A 17384-nucleotide genomic window follows, 5' to 3' on the forward strand; every position below is an offset into this window, starting at 1 on the left:
AAGCCCCTGTCGTCCTCAGAGCCCCTGGCTCTGCCTTGTAGAAATCTCTGATTTCTATTTCAGATACTTGTTGCCTCTTCCTTCTTTCTCTGGTTAGCTCCTTTTCCTTGCTTCCTATTTTCCCTGTGTTGCAAGGCTCTTTGACAGGGATAACTCTCCCAGTTATGCCACAGTATTTATAGTTTCCTGCCCTCATCTCATGAGAAGTTGTACATATGTGGCTGGAGGACTCTATTTCCTTTAAAAGGTTGCGCTCAAAGCCAGTGACTTGTAGTCATGCACAGAGTCAAGCAAACATCATCCGTGTCTCCAAGGGTTATATGTATTTACATTTTTAAAATATGCTACATTGAAATACAGGTCAGGTCCTTTCCCCATTAAATTTATTTTTAAGTCATTTGCTAGCAGCTCACCTAGTTCAAAAGACATAATCAGAAGTGCACCATAATCCACATTTCATACTGCAATTAGGGGAGAAAACAAATGAGTAGTTATTAGTTGTTACACTTCAATTAAGGAAAGAGAAAAGGGGGAAAAGAAGCTGTCTCTTCTCATTTAGAAGGCTTTTCTGTGCCACACGGTGCTCCAGTTAAGAAAAGCTACCGACAGGAATCCCAAAGATAGAAATGCAGCGTGCATCTTCCCTGCTCCCTCAGCACCCCCAATATGTGTTTGGTATTTCCTTCAGAGAGAGAAACACAAGCTGAACCCTAACAGAAACCAGCAAGTAAATGTGAGAAAAGTCAGAACAAGAAAAGAAGAGTGGGAGAGAAGGAAAATGGGCATTGAGTTTATGAGTGACGCAAAGAAACTGGAGCAGGCAGGGAGCGCCAAAGAGGACAGAGTGCCCAGCGGGTTTGTTGTTTTGATTTCTTTGGGTTCCCAGCCTCAGGCTGCCCCTGCTTCAGCCGCCATGAGAGGATGTACAGCATCTCCTGGCCACGTGTCCCGTAACCTGGGCCAGGAGTGCGTGACTGTCTTACTAACGCCCACGGTGCTGCCTGGCTGCCACACTTGGGTCCTTCCTCTCTTCCTGAGGGCTTAGCGGGAGTCCTGTCCCTGCACCCAGTGTCTTGCTCAGCTCTGCTCCACTAATCCAAGATCCCATTCCTTTCAGAGTTTCACACACAGTGTGTGTGCAAAGAAAACTATGGAAAGAAGGCCTTTCCATAGTGCACTGCATTGCTTTCTTCTCTTTTGGTTAAATCTATTTCTTCTGTTTAAGAAAAATACGATTCATTATACTGCATTCTTGATTTCTTTTCCTATTCTTACTGTTGATATTTATCCAGTTCACCTGCCATTTTATATTTTCTAATTATATGCTGTCAGTTTCATTGCCACTGAAATCTTCTGTCTTAGATCCTGTTTCAATTGAATGGTTTCTCTTGTAGCCTTCTTTCTTAGAGAAAAAGTATGCTGAAATACTGTGAAAAGGAGGCTCTGCTGTTTCCTGTTTGCCAGTCTGTCTGATTTGTTCACTTCAAAGCTGTGAATCTGAATCCATGTAACACTGGGGCTTGCTGCTGACTTATAATAATTATGTTGCTGCTTGAAATCTCTCACGGGGCTAGACCTAGTTGATAGTAAAGCAAATAAATGTCTGATTTTTGTGCATTAGCAATGTTATTATTCGAATACATGCACATACCTGTTAGCTGACAGTTTTTAACTTAATTTAGATTTCCCCCACCTCTTGTTCTCAAATACCAGGTCACATGCATCGGACGTTACCGATTACTCTTACCCAGCTACTCCCAACCATTCTCTGCACCCCCAGCCGGTGACCCCTTCCTACGCAGCTGGCGATGCGCCGCCACACGGGCCTGCAAGCCAGGCCGGGGAGCATGAGTACCGGCCTCCGTCTGCCTCAGCGAGGCACATGGCTCTCAACAGACCTCAGCAGCCACCGCCCCCGCCTCCCCCACAGGCCCCAGAGGGGTCCCAGGCCTCTGCACCAATGGCTCCAGCAGACTATGGGTAACTCAGTGTGCCTCGTACCCTAATGCCTACTGGCCTTGCATTTGAATCTTGCTATATGTCGTAGGATAATTTTAACTGATATTTTACAGGCCAGGAGAGAGTCAAAGATGACTGGATATAGATACCAGCAGCTCTGACATTCTGTGTGAAGTAAAGCAGGTGCAGTGTAAGTTAGACTTACCAGCTGAGTCTCAGGCCACACTGCACACATGCATGTCCCCTTACATACACTCTGAGTGTTTGAATGGCTCCTTAAGCCAAAGCATTGATAAAGGGTGAAATGCCAATTTTGTGAACCTGTCTCAAACCCTCAAGTTTCTGGACACATCCTGGGTGGACCACAGAATTGTTGTCACAGACGAGAAGACCACACCACGGAGCTCCCATGCCTCACTTCTCAGACTTGACCAAAATCTCCTTTCTTGACCTCTGGCCACCTAGACATCATTCTGCCCCAGGCCCTTCTGTTTCCTGACAAGTAGAATTCAGAGACGTTCATGTTCAGGTGTTTATCAGTTTAGGCAACCACCTCTCTCTTTTTTTTTCTTTTTGGCTTTACCCTACTCTTTAAATACTTAATTCCTCAGAGTTGGTGCCCAGGAATGTTACCTTGTGTAGCTGTCCACTGCTGACACGCGTCTGCGCACCCCTGCCTAAATGACAGTCCTTCTGCTCTCAAATGCTCTCCCTGGCCACCCACGCCTGGATATTTCCCATGTCAGGATCCTCAGAGTGACTTGAGGCTGTGTCAGGCAAAGAGAGGGCCCATGGGCCAGTTGGTTAAATAGAATGAAAAATCTGCTGATTTCTATTCAGATGTCTTGGCTGTGTGACTTTTCAAAGCTTTTGATACACCTGGGCACTGCGGGTATGGGGCATTTCCACAGGAGTGGGCTAGAGAATGCAGAAGGTTCCCAATCTGGTTGACATTAGAACCCTTAAAAAAAAAGTTTGTGAGCTACTGCCTCGAGACTCCAATGTGAAGGCTGCACTGGCGCTGCCGTCCGGGCCTCTGCAGTCAGCTGCTTTATTCTGCCTTTCTTCAGGAAGTGCTGCACTTTCTGAGTGGTTCTCCTTTTGGTACATTTCAGTAGCAGGTCTTGAGTTCTGTCATGATGAATAATGTAGAACTGTGGAAATAACTGACCCAAGGTGTGCATGTTTGCATCCTGCCATGATTGAAGTGCAGGTGGCAATACGTGTTGTGTCGGAGGATGGCTCTGTTAGGAGTCTAAGAGCTCACAGGACGTGACCCTCTCTTGTTCCCTTAGTGACTGTTTCTCATATCTCTCTCAGGATACTTCCAGCGCAGATAATTGAGTATTACAACCCGTCAGGACCACCACCTCCGCCACCTCCTCCTGTGATTCCCTCTGCACAAACTGCCTTCGTCAGCCCTCTCCAGATCCCCATGCAACCCCCATTCCCCACATCAGCTGGTTCCACGCATGCAGCTCCGCCTCACCCACCCTCCACCGGGCTCCTGGTCACAGCTCCGCCACCCCCAGGCCCACCGCCTCCCCCGCCAGGCCCCCCTGGCCCTGGGTCTTCTCTTTCGTCCTCCCCGATGCATGGCCCCCCAGTAGCAGAGGCGAAGCGGCAAGAGCCTACACAGCCACCAATCAGTGATGCTCGAAGCGACCTCCTCGCTGCTATTCGAATGGGTAAGTGGAGCCCCCAGACACACAGCCTGCCTTTCAGCAAGAGGTTTCTTCATGTCTCCAGCCAGCTACAGCCTCCTTGTCTTCAAATGACTACTCACTCTGTTTTTTAAAATAGAGTTAAAGGGATCTTATTTGATTTTTTTTAAATAGTGGATGTATTTTTGTCCAGTGTAAGGCAAACACAGTGTGATAAAGAGTTGAGGCCGGGCATGGTGGGCTCACGCCTGTAATTATAGCACTTCGGGAGGCCAAGACAGGTGGATAGCTTGAGCCCAGGAGTTCAAGAGCAGCCTGGGAAACATGGCAAAACCCTGTCTCTACAAAAAATTCAAAAAGATTAGCTGGGCATGTTGGCATGCACCTGTAGTCCCAGCTGCTCAGGAGGCTGAGGTGGGAGGACTGCTTGAGTGCCAGAGTTCAAGGTTGTAGTGAGCCATGGTTGTTCCCCCGCACTTCAGCCTGGGCAACAGAGTGAGACCCGTCTCCAAAAAAAAGAAAAAAAGAATTGAAATTAGAAAGTCTACTTAACTGGAAACCGAAACCCAAATAACTGAAATGATCAATTAATGAATTAAATATCTTCTCTTTATTCTACTTTAAGGGGAAAATTATAAATGAAGGAAAGTGAGCTCATATTAATGATTTAATTCTTTAAACAAAGAATTTGTCCTGGGCTTGTCATATTTGCTTGATGTGCTAAGCCAGTGGTTTTTCAGAATCTGTAATAGTCAACAGCATAACCCTTGTGTCAGATGAAAGTCCCGCACTGACCCCCTGACCACAAAACACATGGAAACGGAACATCTGAGGTGGAAGTGGGTAGGGAACCTGGCCTCACCTGTCTTGGGCTGCCCAGAGAGCCACTGGGAACCTCCAGGCCACACCGTGGATTCTTAACCAGGTCCCAGCCCAGGTTGGTCGAGGGTCACTGACATGTGGGACTGTCTAAGAGCTTCTCACCTGTGGGGAGCTGCACAGACTTGATCACAGTTTAGTCATCTTATCTGGAAGTGACTGAGCAAGGAGCCTGGCTGCAGCCCACAAGCTCAGCATCAGGGATGTCCTTCAGAGAAGCTGTGATGCTACTGCCTGTGCGTTCTTCTTGTGTGCCCATGAACAAGACCCACAGTGTGGCCCACACACCCTTCTAAAGACCCCAGGGTCCTCTGTTTACCTGGACATCATGGGCATACTTTTGTCAATAAAAAAAAGTTCTAGAGGTACATTAGCTCATCAATGTCAAATTTGGGATCATAGTAGGAAAGTGTTGCATTTGCTTCATTTTTAACACCTTGTAAGCCCTGTCCACCAAGAGTGGATATATAACCTGTATCTAATCTTGAGGAAACATCTGATACACCCAAATCGAGAGACATTCTGCAGAATAGCTACCTATATTCTGTGTGAAGAATATAGACTGAAGAACTGCCCAGATTAAAGGACATTAACAAAACTTGACAACCAATGTCACAGATAATTTCCACTGGATCCTGAACCAGGGGATAATCTTTTCTATTTGCAATTAGATTGGGTCTTCTTGCAAAATTTGAATAATATTTGTAGGATGGATAGTAGTATTGTATCTGAACTAGTTTCATGATTTTGATTTTTTGGGTTGGGGGGGCAACAACACATGAACTATTTTAGGGGTAAAGGGACACTATATGCCATTTACTCTCAAGTGGTCCATAGAAAAGCATCTGTGTCTGTCTGTGTAACGATGATAGGGGAAGATTGAGAAATAAATGTGGTCAGATGTTAGCAGTTGGGGAATCCAAGTATATGGGAATGTTTTTCTGCTGGTCATAGCTGTTCTATAAATCTGAAATTATTTCAAAACAGTTAAAAAAATGAATGGATATCAGCTTAGGCAACATTGCAAGACTCTGTCTCTACAAAAAATATTATAAAATTTAGCTGTGCATGGTGGCGTGTGCCTGTGATTCCAGCTACTCAGGAGGCTGAGGTGAGGGGATAGCTTCAGCCCAGGAGGTCAAGGCTGCAGCGATCTGTGATCACAACACTGTACTCCAGCCTGGGTCACAGAGTGAGACCCTGTCTCCAAAAAAAAAAAAAAGAGTAAACATTATATCATCAAATACTTTATTTTGTTACTAAGCTAGAAAGTAGATGATTATATTTTATGTCCCTTTGAACAGTAATTGTTGAATAAAGGTTTCTCAGTTACCTTTCACTTTGGCTGAGAGTGAGTAGCGTAGAACACTGTTTCCAAGGCTCTGGATGCCGGCGCTGCCTACTAGATGTTCTGTGATGATAGAGGTGTTCCGGCCTACACCGTCCCGGAGAGTAGCCGCTAGCCACATGCCAGTTCACGCTTATGAGGCTATATGGGGCTAGCAGCTGCCAGCTGGGATGGTGCAGCTCCAAAGTTTTCTCTGATGGTGTTCAGGTGCACTGAAATTGTGAATTTTTAATACTTTAACACACTACTTTGTTACAAAAAATCTTCTCACTTTGCACATGTTTTTGCTCATGAAACTTTTAATATTCCCTGAGCTTTACTCCCCTCAAATTCCCAAAACTTTTTATCCTTAGTGTCAGTAAAACAAACAAAAAAGTCCAGTAGACATATTTGTTCGTTTATCTTTAATCCGGAGCCAGCAAAAGGATGTGATTCTGAGCCATGTGTTGTATCTGCAGGAATTCAGCTGAAAAAGGTACAGGAACAGCGGGAGCAGGAGGCCAAGCGGGAGCCTGTGGGGAACGACGTGGCCACGATCCTGTCCCGGCGCATTGCCGTGGAGTACAGCGACTCCGACGATGACTCAGAGTTCGACGAGAATGACTGGTCCGACTGAGCGGAGGCCTGTGGGGAAGCCGCGCGTGAGAGCGTGTTGAAGATTTTGAGTGGTCTCCACACCCAAATAGTGGTATTCTAATCCAGTAGCATAGCGCCTTTTGTATAAATAATGTGATATTGCTTCCGCACATCCAAAAATTCTGGGTCTTTTCAGTATTTACTGTGTAATACTTAAGTGCCACTAAACATAGCAAATTGTGCTGCACATGAGGAATAGGCTGTCACTATCGCATTGTCCTGAAAACAGCATCTGCTTTCCTCTTGGCCATGAGAGTATCTAGTGCAGTTTTGGTTTCCTCTTACTGATCAATATAACTGCAGACTTGCTGTGTGTTTGTGAAGCTGCCTGGTGTTAGGTCTCTGCAAGACTAATGACTATGTCAGAGTGATGTCTTCCAACCAGTAAGTGATATTGTTTCACCATTTTGGTTTTTTCTTTTCTTTTTTTAAAGGTTGTGTTTCTGAAGAAGTTGGTTTTAGAGGGAAAAGTTTAACAAATAGGGAGAATCAAATGTTTCTGCTTTCAGTTTCTTGGCTTGGTGACCTCAGAGTGAATCTGAATGCTCTGCTGAATAATTGCATTGCCTCTGCACATGCGTGTCAAATATGAAATTGGAAGGGCCTTTTCAGGCTGGGTTCCTTGTGGGCATTTGCTTCGTAAATGCCTGTTAATGGTTTTGCAAGAGAGTTCAGCAGCTCAACAGTAATCATGAAGAACAGGGTCCTTTTTCCTTCCGGGGCCATTGGAGATGATACTCAACTTACTTGCCAGCCCCTCCAGCATGGCCACCAGCCGTCCGGAACAGATGCAAGCGGTCGATGACTCTGGGAGCTGCACTGCTGAGCTGGGCTGAGCTGCGGCACCAGGCCTGGGCTGCAGAGGAGCCCTGCTCCTATAATTTCCTGACAGCTGTGTCCAGAGTGAGCCACAGGAGTTCTTAGCTCCTCAGCAAGCAACAGAGAGCACTTTAGATGGCACCTTATGCCACCTGATCTGAATTTTGAAAGCTTAGGTTTAGGTGAAAGTAGATATATTGACAGCTATTCACCGTTCACGGTGCTGGGGCCAGATTAGGGATCACTCCTGTGAGGAGGGCCTTCGCCCTGTCTGAGAAGCACATGGTTCTCCTCTCTCCTGTTGTTGGCACATTAAATGATAAAAAAGCACCTCAAGAGATTCCCTTGATCATGCAGCACAGCACTGTGCCCTCACCTCCACCCTTCCTGTTGCTCCCACGTGGCAGTACCAGGGACCCATGAAGAAACTGAAGAACGAGAGCCTCTATATTTTGTAATTCTGGTTAAAAGGTAACTATTTGTGTAGAGTAAACAGGTGCGCCAGGCATTGATTATAGATATGACTTGAAAAATATGCTAAGACCCTCGACTTACTAAGGACCTTAACCTACTTAACAGTACTTCATATGCATTGTGGTTATGTTACTCGGTTATGGTGGAGCGAAGAATCCGGAGCTAAAAGTAGAGCTGTTTGAGGTGATGGTAAGAATGTGAACAGGATGGTGACTCGGGGGTTTTTGTTAATGCATCCGAGCAAGTTAGCCAGCCCCCAAGTCCCCTCAGTGTGTGTGTGTGTCTCAAGTGGATACCTGTTGGGCTTCTGGGCAGTGATTGCACAAAGCCTGTCCATTGGGTTCAGTCATGTAGATCTGAATCCCTGAAAAGCCTCATGTCTGCATCCCCTTTTCAAGGCTGCTTCCCTGGCGTGTCTGTTCTCTCCTCTGTCCCAGGTGCTGGGGGCGTGCTCTTCAGCATCTCTTCCTAAAGCTGGTCACCACTAGGCTGTCCCTATAAATTCCTTGAATATAAGTAACAGTTATTAATGAACTTCTAAATTTCTAATTTCTCTCTCTCTCTTTTTTTTTCCCCCAGAAAGGGCCTACTGCATTGGCATTATTAAGGACTTTTGAGACTTTTAAAGTCTTCCTTACTTGTCTTTCTTGTTGCTTTTGTATTAGGAGTTCCCCATGTGGGTCTAGAACTCCCATTTGGTAATGCTTCTTTGTTTTTTGTGGCCCTTCTGTTCTCAGGATGGAGAGAACACAGAAGCTACTATCCATGCCAGGATTTACTCTATATATATCTTATTACAATAAAATTAGTGGCACTTTATTCATAAATATTCATGAGCCTGTTAATTATTAGTTGTCTTCCTGTAGTTGAATCAACAAGTTATTTTCAACTTTATTTTATGACTTGTGAAAAAGCTTTTGCCCTGTTGTGTTCCATAACCTTTAAGAGAATGGAAAATGGCTAAAATCCAGTTTAGATTATTTTTAGAGTATTTTTCCAGCAAATTCAATTTATTCTGAAATTTAAATCCAGACCTTTTCTAATATGATATTATATGAAAATAATAAAGTGAAGATTTGAATTTTCAGTTTCATTTTCAAAAACCATTTACCAAAACAAATGGAGAAGAAACATTTAAAAGCACATTTCATTTCTGTGAACATTGTTTTAAATTACAGTTATAAATTGTAAGGTAATTTTTAATTGTCCCCCGTACTACTTCTCCAGGTCTGTTTTACTTTAAGGTCTTCTAAGCATTTTTCTCATAGCGTAGATGTAGGGAAGGGATGGAAAGTTTGCCCAGTCCCTGGTGGCTGCACGCACAGGAGGCGGCGGAGCACAAGGCAAGTGAGTTTGCACTGTCAGCCCCCGACTGTAAACTTGGCTACACTGATGTTTTTCTTTACTAAGGATACTACACAAAATTAACATTTTCATCTCAGTAAATTTTTAGAACATCAGAATGTTTTCTGAGCACCAAGTGGCTAGGTTGTAAAAGTTTTGTAATAATTTGCAACTAAAATACATGATACATTTTAATCCATTAAAGACTAGTGGGAATGTATCAGCCAGAGTAGCAAGTAATTTTTGTCTTATAAATCAGAGTATCTGTCATCTTGCAGTATTACCAATGCTGTTGTAAATTGAATTTAAAGTGGTATTAAAAAGAAACAAACTCCTGTTAAACAATTTTTATCTGTTTGTATATCTTATTATAGATTATGTACAAGTAACATCTAAATAAAATGACACTTTTAACCCTAAGAGGTTTTGCTTCTTTATAACAGAGTTGTATGTTTGGCTTTTTTGGAATAAGTGTTTTTGTTTTTAGCATTTTCCTTATTAGACAACAGAAGACACTACCTTGATTTCCATTTAAATTTCTACATAATTTTTGTGTCACCAGGAGTTCAGATTGAATTCTTGAGTGACTCAGGGAAGCACCAGTCTGGTTAGAAAGCAAAGGCCATGCTGGGAGCAGGGAGCCACCTGTTGAGAGGATAGAGCCTAGGGCCAGAGGCTCTTAACCCTATTACGCTCACCGATAACAGTGAATAACATGCTGTAGTATGTATTGCTTGAGATGTTTACACTTAATCCTTAAAATAAACCTTAACATTCTTTTCACATGTGAGGAAACTAGAGTGAATCTAAGTTACTCTCTCAGGGACCTTGGTGGATAGAAGACTCAGTCCTGGGGCAGAATCACATGTAGGGGTAATGGGAGTTGAGATTGAGTGGCTAAGTGTGACCACATACATCAGAGACAGCCAGACTGAGGTCAGGCTTCCTGTAGTGGCTGCTTTCAAGTTCCTGATGCACACGGTGTGTACCTCTGCCATAGCACACATCATGTGGTGTGATGGCTGGTTCCATGTGTAGCCTTTCACTGGACTGTGTGTTCCATGTAGACCGAAGTCATCTTTGCATCCTGAGAGTGTTGGCACAGCACCCAGTCTCCTAGACAATAAGCAGCTGCTTTTTTTGCATGATTAGATGAGTGGATGGATTTCTGAGTTTTTTTTTTTTTTTTTAAGCAAAAAGTAAGGTGTGAGCAACTTTTTAAAACATGGCAAATTCTGCCAAGTACCTTACATTTCCTCCTTAGTACTTGTTATCTGATGTGTGGCTCCCTCTTTGTGGTGTGTATTCCCCACCTGACTGAGCTCTGGGAGGCAGGAAGGGGCCTGTTCTGCTGCTGTATCTGTTGTCTTGAGCACAGTGCCTGGCACTCCGTAGGGGTCAATAAGTTATTCAGGGATTGTTGTTCATAGGGCAAAAGGGAAGGATTCTTCAACAACTATTTATGAGCCTGGTAAGATTTTAAATACATGGATATGTGTAAAACACTTGGAAGAGTGCCCGGTGCTAAGCAGACACCAAGTGGATGTGAGCCGCTCCTGTGGTCTACAAGCCACTGGCTGGAGAAGAGTGGCAGGCCAGGGTCTGCTCTCATGGAGCTGCTCATCTAATGAGAAAAAAGGACATTCAATATTGTCAAATAAGTAATTTAGATGATTTGACATGTGCTGCAGTTTGGGGCGGAATGAGAAGTGCCCAATCTCGGTGGGCCAAAGGAAGCTGAGATTTAAGAGTGAACAGAAGTTAGCACAGGGAAGGGAAAGTAGCTTTTCAGTAGGGAGAACAGCATGTGCATTCCCTATGGTGGGAAAGACAGTGTGGGTTGAGAATGGAACTGAAGTATCAGTGGAATGGAAGCACTTAGAGGAAGAAGTATTATGAGATGGGATACAAAGACGCTGGAAACCTACCATGCCCAGCATTCAAGATTTAGGGAGCTTTTTGAGCCAGTGAACACCACTATGATGACATGTCTGCCATAGCTACACTCCTATCAAAATCTTCTTATTTACAGACTATTGGTTTTTTGTTGGTCTTGACAGCCTCATGCCTTAGATGGCATTAATATTTAGAAGGCGTCTTAGGTCTGTTTTATCTGTATGTATTTAGAAGGCATCTTAGTGATGTGCTAGTTTAGTTCCTAGCTTTAAAGATGGGGAAAAGGCCATTGCTTCCACTGATAGGGGCTTAAAGCTTGGTCTCTTAACTCTCGAATTTTCAGACTATGGTCCTCCTATTCCACCTTCCAGAGTTAGGCAGATAGCCCTCACCCTCTGTTTCATCATGAAAAATTTAAAATCTACAATAAAGTTGTTCAGTAAACACTCATACATCCCTCTCCATCAATTCTTATTTTTTATGCATTTCAAAGTAATGTATATACTTTCCTGAATTCTACAGCATATATATCATTAGAGTTTAATATTTATAATGTAAATACCTAGAGTAGGTTCATCTGTTACACAATTTGCTCTTAAGCCCATCTAGTAAGTTTTTTATTTCAGACATTGGAGTTTTTTTGACTCTAGAATGTCCTAACGGTTCTTTTTTGTTGTTCATTTATTATGCGCTTATTTTCCTTTACATCTTTGAGTATAGTTATACTGGCTCTTTAAAAATCTTTGTCAATTCCAACATCTGGATTTTTTTTCAAGATCAATTGCTATTGATTATTTTTACTCTTGAATGCGTGCCTAATAGTTTTGGATTGTATTGTAGACATGGTGAATGATATATTTTGGAGACTCTGGATTCTGTTATATTCCTCTGAAAGGTACTGATTTTTTTTTTTTTTTAAGGAAGACAGTTAATATGGCTAGAACTAAGCTCTCAATTCCCCTCCGCCCCCATCACCCAGCACACACACAATGGATAACAGGAGAAATTTTTTAAGTTCTTTTAACCTTAGCCAGGCTGCGTGGAGTTTCCTTGGTTCATGCTTGGTTACAGGATCAACCAGAGACTCAGGCAGTATTACACAGAATTTTTGGATCCCTCTCTGGCTCTTGTTTGTAGGGTCCTCCCTGACTTTCAATCTTCTTTGATTGCTCTGAACTCAACGCTCTCATTTTTTTTAAGCCAATAAGATTGTGGGTTAAGTCAGCCAGACAGGACTGCAGTTTTTCTGTTTAGGCTTAGCTGGTTGCTTGGAAGAACAGAGCCTGCCACCAACAAAACATCTTTATAGTCAGAAATGCAAAGCTTTTTCCTTCTGCCAAGCATCAGCTCCTTCTCAAAAGTTTCTGTTTTTGATTTCTATGTAATGCCTTCGATGGCTGTGACGCGTATTTTGTCCAGTTCATAATTGTTATCTGTAGTGATTTGGTTTGGAATAAGCTTGTTCTCCATTCCCAGAAGCCTCATTCTATAAATACTTGATGCATCATTTATTTTTTAAAAATTTAATGTAAAGTTTTAAAATGCAGACTGATGTTTAATACCTAATTACAACAAATGATCAGTGTCTCCATTTTTCTGCCAGGCAAACTTGTGTTTGCAAGGACCCCACAGTAAAACTGGTGACATTTATTTAGCAAAGTGGTATTCAAGTATTGCTTGATATGATATGAAACACACGTCTATGTCTTCTTATCTGTGAATCAGAATGTTAAGGCCAGGTACTGTGGCTCACGCCTGTAATCCCAACACTTTGGGAGGCCGAGGTGGGTGGATCATTTGAGGTCAGGAGTTCAAAACCAGCCTGGCCAACATGGTAAAACCCTGTCTCTACTAAAAAATACAAAAATTAGTCGGGCATAGTGGTGCGTGCCTGTGATCCTAGCTACTTGGGAGGCTGAGGCAGGAGAATTCCTTGAGCCTGGGAGGCGGAGGTTAGAGTGAGCAGCTATCACGCCATTGCACTCCAGCCTGGTCAACAGTGTGAGACTATGTCTCACAAAAAGAAAAAGAAAAAACCCCCAAAACCCAGAATGTTCTTGAAACTGTGCAAGCAGAACAGTATGAGAGTCACATGGGCATTAAGACTACTTTGAACAAATCGTCAGCCCTACCCCCAGTCTCCGTTTTTATGTTCACCAAATAACTTTAATATTTTCACTGAGTTTTATAAATTTAGATTCAGGAATAAATCTATACACATAAAATATTTGCTTTTAATTGTTGGGTTTCATTTGAATCAAGGGTTCCACTATCTAAAAGTTTATAAACCACTGCCTGGCATCACCATTATGTATGTGTTGACGTTATGGGGCCGTGTACTGTACTCAGATTTCGTGTTTTTTCTGTGAAGATAGTCCTAATATAGAGTGTTGTCACAAGCTTTTGAGGACATGCATATTTAATATGGAGGTGTGGGTAACCCGTAGAGGTGTCCCAACAGGGACCTAGATGAGAAGGAGATTTGCTTTCCAAGTATACTTTCTTCACAGAGCCGGCGCCTGGACACTGATTTGCCAGAACACATGAGCGCCATCCTGTGGATATCTGCACATGCAATCTTTCAATTGCCCCACTGCGTTTACCCTGTGCACTTGTGAGTAGTTAGCTTTAAATACAGCACCGTGATTAAAGGTAGTGAATTGGCCCATGATTTACCATGAAGGAAAATTAAGAAAGTATGCCATGTGAGAGTAATTTAAAAACCTACCAAGTGGTACTTAACATGAAGTGACATTTAAAAGCATTTCATATTTGAGAATGTGCATTAGCTGCTGTGGCCTAAAATCAGTTTAAACGGCAATTTCACTCTGCCGCTGGCATGTCCTCAACCTGTGAACGTGACTTAGCATCCACATTTAGAAAGCGTTTCTTTGCATGTGTATAGTTGACGGTGGTTCGAAGTGTGCCTTCCACTCTTTCGAAAGCCACACTTGAAGATCTTGATAAGTTAGGGGACCCCGCTTGCAGCTCCTTCAAAATGTCATTTAATATTTCAGAGACCTAGCCAGGCATGGTGGTGGCTCATGCCTGTACCAGCAATTTGGGAGGCTGAGATGGGAGGATCACTTGAGCCCAAGAGGTCGAGTCTAGCCTGGGCAACATAGCAAGACTCCATTGCTACAAAAAGAAAAAGGAATTAGCTGGGTGTGGCAGCTCACTCCTGCCGTTTCGGCTACTCAGGAGGCCGAGGTGGGTGGAGGCCTTGAGCCCAGCGGGTCGAGGCTGCAGTGAGCTATGATCGCACCACTGCACTCCAGCCTGGGTGACAGAGCAAGACTGTGTCTCACAAAATAAACAAAAAAAATCACTCACACACATCAAAGAATCACAGACCTGGGGCTTCATTTGGTTTTCCAGTTAGGGAGTTTCAACAACATGCCTGAGGTCCAGGGCAGGAAGCAGCCTGGGGATCAGCACTGGGTGATTGACCATGAAGGGCATCAGGTCGGCTCCTCCCAGGGTGCTTGGCCTCATTTCCATTTGCACAGGCTGCAGTGTTGCTGTGGCTCCAGCAGCCCTGTGTGCCTCCTGACCCTGGTCTCTGGCTCGCCTCGTCACTGCAGGCCTCCTTCCTCCCTTCACCAGCATGGCTTTCCTCGCCAGCCTCCTTCCTCACGGAGGCCATGGGTCCCTGTGACTCTCATGTAGCTCTGGCTCCTGCCGTCGTTCCCTTTGTCCCCAGCAGGTGACCTGACCTCTCCTGTCCTCCCCAGATGCTTCCATTGCCAGCCCAGTCAGACCCTGCCACACTGGGCTTTGGGGGTGCAGAAGCCCACATAAATTAGTAAAGAAGTCAGCCCTCTCAGTAGAGGTTAGAAATCGTGTCTGAGCTGAGATGCCCCTGGGTACCAGGAAGGAGGCCCCTTCAAGTGCCTTCTCAGCTTAGCCTGGATTTCTTCCCAGGCTTGTTCCCACACTGCCTACCTGAGATATGCGTTCAGATGCAGATTTCCAGGCACCATCCCAAACCTACTGCATCAAAACCTTGAGCACAGGACACAGAATCCATAGATTACCCAGTAACCTTCTGAAGTGGTTCTTTTTTTTTTTTTTGAGACGGGAGTTTCACTCTTGTTACCCAGGCTGGAGTGCAATGGCGTGATCTCGGCTCACCGCAACCTCCGCCTCCCGGGTTCAGGCAATTCTCCTGCCTCAGCCTCCTGAGTAGCTGGGATTACAGGCATGCACCACCATGCCCAGCTAATTTTTTGTGTTTTTAGTAGAGACGGGGTTTCACCATGTTGACCAGGATGGTCTCGATCTCTTGACCTCGTGATCCACCCGCCTCGGCCTTGCAAAGTGCTGGGATTACAGGCGTGAGCCACCGCACCCGGCCTTTTTTTTTTTTGAGACAGGAGTTTCGCTCTTGTTACCCAGGCTGGAGTGCAATGGCACGATCTCGGCTCACCGCAACCTCTGCCTCCTGGGTTCAAGCAATTCTCCTGCCTCAGCCTCCTGAGTAGCTGGGACTACAGGCACGCGCCACCATGCCCAGCTAATTTTTAATATGTTTAGTAAAGACAGGGTTTCACCATGTTGACCAGGATGGTCTCAATCTCTTGACCTCGTGATCCACCCGCCTCGGCCTCCCAAAGTGCTGGGATTATAGGTGTGAGCCACCGCGCCCGGCCCTGACGTGGTTCTTACTAGGTGCACCAAAGAAGCTCTGCTGCTCATGCTGATCTTGAATGGTTGACAGGAGCCCAGAGATGCCACCTGCAATGGTTTGGGCTATTGGATGACAAATGGTCCTTGTGGACTCCAGGGGGCCCAGTGACCCCTCCATTAGGGGCTGTCCTTTCCTTCGGTGCCTGGTTGGCAGCAGCTGAAGCCCTGCCCACAAGGGTGAGCTGGGTTATGAGCCAGTCGTTTTCATCTTTCACCCCAGATGCAGGGATGCGAGCTGCCGTCCTTGACTCCTGTATTCCTCTTGGAGCAGCTGTCCCTGTTCCACAGTCCCTGCTGTCTGCCCACCCCCAAGCTTCTCGCTTGGTCAGATCCACGGTGCTGGCCACACAAAGCATGTGGGAGCTGATGGTCCTGGCGCAGGTCATTCAGGAGCTCTTTTCTATTCAGGGACTAGGGAGGAGAGGTGGGGGCTTGAGCTTTGCTTGTGGCCTGTCCCCACTGATGTCACTCACTGGTTGGCCTTCCTGGGCTGCAGTGGGGAGAGGATCGTATTCACTGCTGTTTCTACTGCTTGGGTCCTTGTGGCAGACACGGGCTGGCACACTTCACGCAGGTGGAGAAAGCCAGCATGGCCTCTCCCAGCGTCCCCCCGGGTGCCATGGACGTCAGCCTGGCACTCTTACGTGTCCCTGCATGGCCCCTGTGTCCTGCCCCCTGACTTCTGCCCTGGGCTGTTTGCGTCATGCGTCTCCGGTGTAGTGCAGCCAGCCCTCCCTCCCCCTCCTAAGGGGCGAAGCGTCACAGTGGTAGGACCCCACCCCTTGGCCCCAGCTGGGACAGGCAGTATCAGAGGACGCATTTAAGACAGCAAAGCCCTGCACGGATTTTCTCTGGGTCACGCTTTTTATAAAGATGTTTTTCTGGGGGCTGTCTCCGGTCTGTCACACTTAGGTGGAGAAGGAAGCTTTCTTCCCCTTCTCTTTCTGACCAGCTTCCCTTGGGGGTTCTTGGATATTCCACCAGCAGGGGCCACCCGTGGGGCCTGCCCCAGATCCACTTTCCCACGTAGTTACTTGACTTTAAATGGGAAACAGAATAAACATTCTTGGGTGACCTGTATACCTAGGAATCCTGGTTATCTGCCTTCTTTTAAGACCTGGGCCAGAGACTTGATTACACCTGGTGGGCCCCTGGCCTCGTTCTGACAAAGGCCACGTCTGTGTTGAACCTGGTGGCCCAGGAGTCTGGAGCCGGTACCTGCTCCTCCCCTCGCCCAGCTGGACTTGTTCCCAGCCAAGCACTCAAAGGGAGCAGCGCTGTCTGTGCTGAAGCCCTTGGAAGGAAGAGACTGTGGAAGGCTATTAGGACAACTGTCTCCCTGATTCAGGCCTGGTGAGGGAGGAGGTGGGGCCGCCTGCGTTCAGCTAGGGACTTAACTAGGGAGCAGTGCTGGCACAGCAGGTGCAGGAAAGGAGCACAGTCCTGCTGCCCTCTGGGGCCTGGGCCGCTGATAGCGGTGTCGGGTGGTGGGGAAGGGGTGAGTGGAGCCCGGAGTCCCTAGTCCTCCAGATTAGCATGGCTCAGTGTGTGATCTCCTCACTGGGGACCCCTCTGTGCCTGGCCCCGCCTAGAGTGGCAGATGACATGAAAATCAACCAGTGCGTCCCCAGGACCGCCACACGTCCGCTGAAGGAACAGCTGGAGCTGCCGGAGGG

At 45.7% G+C, this 17384-nt stretch overlaps 1 protein-coding gene across 4 annotated transcripts in view; it reads left to right on the top strand.

Moving 5' to 3' along the window:
* WASF3 (WASP family member 3) overlaps positions 1-9543 on the top strand; it is a 118125-nt gene extending 108582 nt beyond the window's left edge. For 3 of the 4 annotated variants that reach the window (XM_012441759.2, XM_012441744.2, XM_012441752.3), the window contains 3 exons: positions 1714-1980; positions 3280-3647; positions 6309-9543. In XM_012441759.2, the coding sequence (XP_012297182.1) occupies positions 1714-1980; positions 3280-3647; positions 6309-6466 (793 nt within the window). In that variant the 3' untranslated portion in view covers positions 6467-9543. Of the gene's footprint in view, positions 1-688; positions 856-1713; positions 1981-3279; positions 3648-6308 lie in introns of all 4 variants that reach the window. The other variant, XM_012441766.2, reaches the window with a different exon arrangement.
* The last annotated feature ends 7841 nt before the right edge of the window (positions 9544-17384 follow it).

Source organism: Aotus nancymaae, unplaced genomic scaffold, assembly GCF_030222135.1.
Source record: "Aotus nancymaae isolate 86718 unplaced genomic scaffold, 86718_ANA_hifiasm-v0.15.2.pri h1tg000009l, whole genome shotgun sequence".
Lineage (NCBI taxonomy): Eukaryota > Metazoa > Chordata > Mammalia > Primates > Aotidae > Aotus > Aotus nancymaae.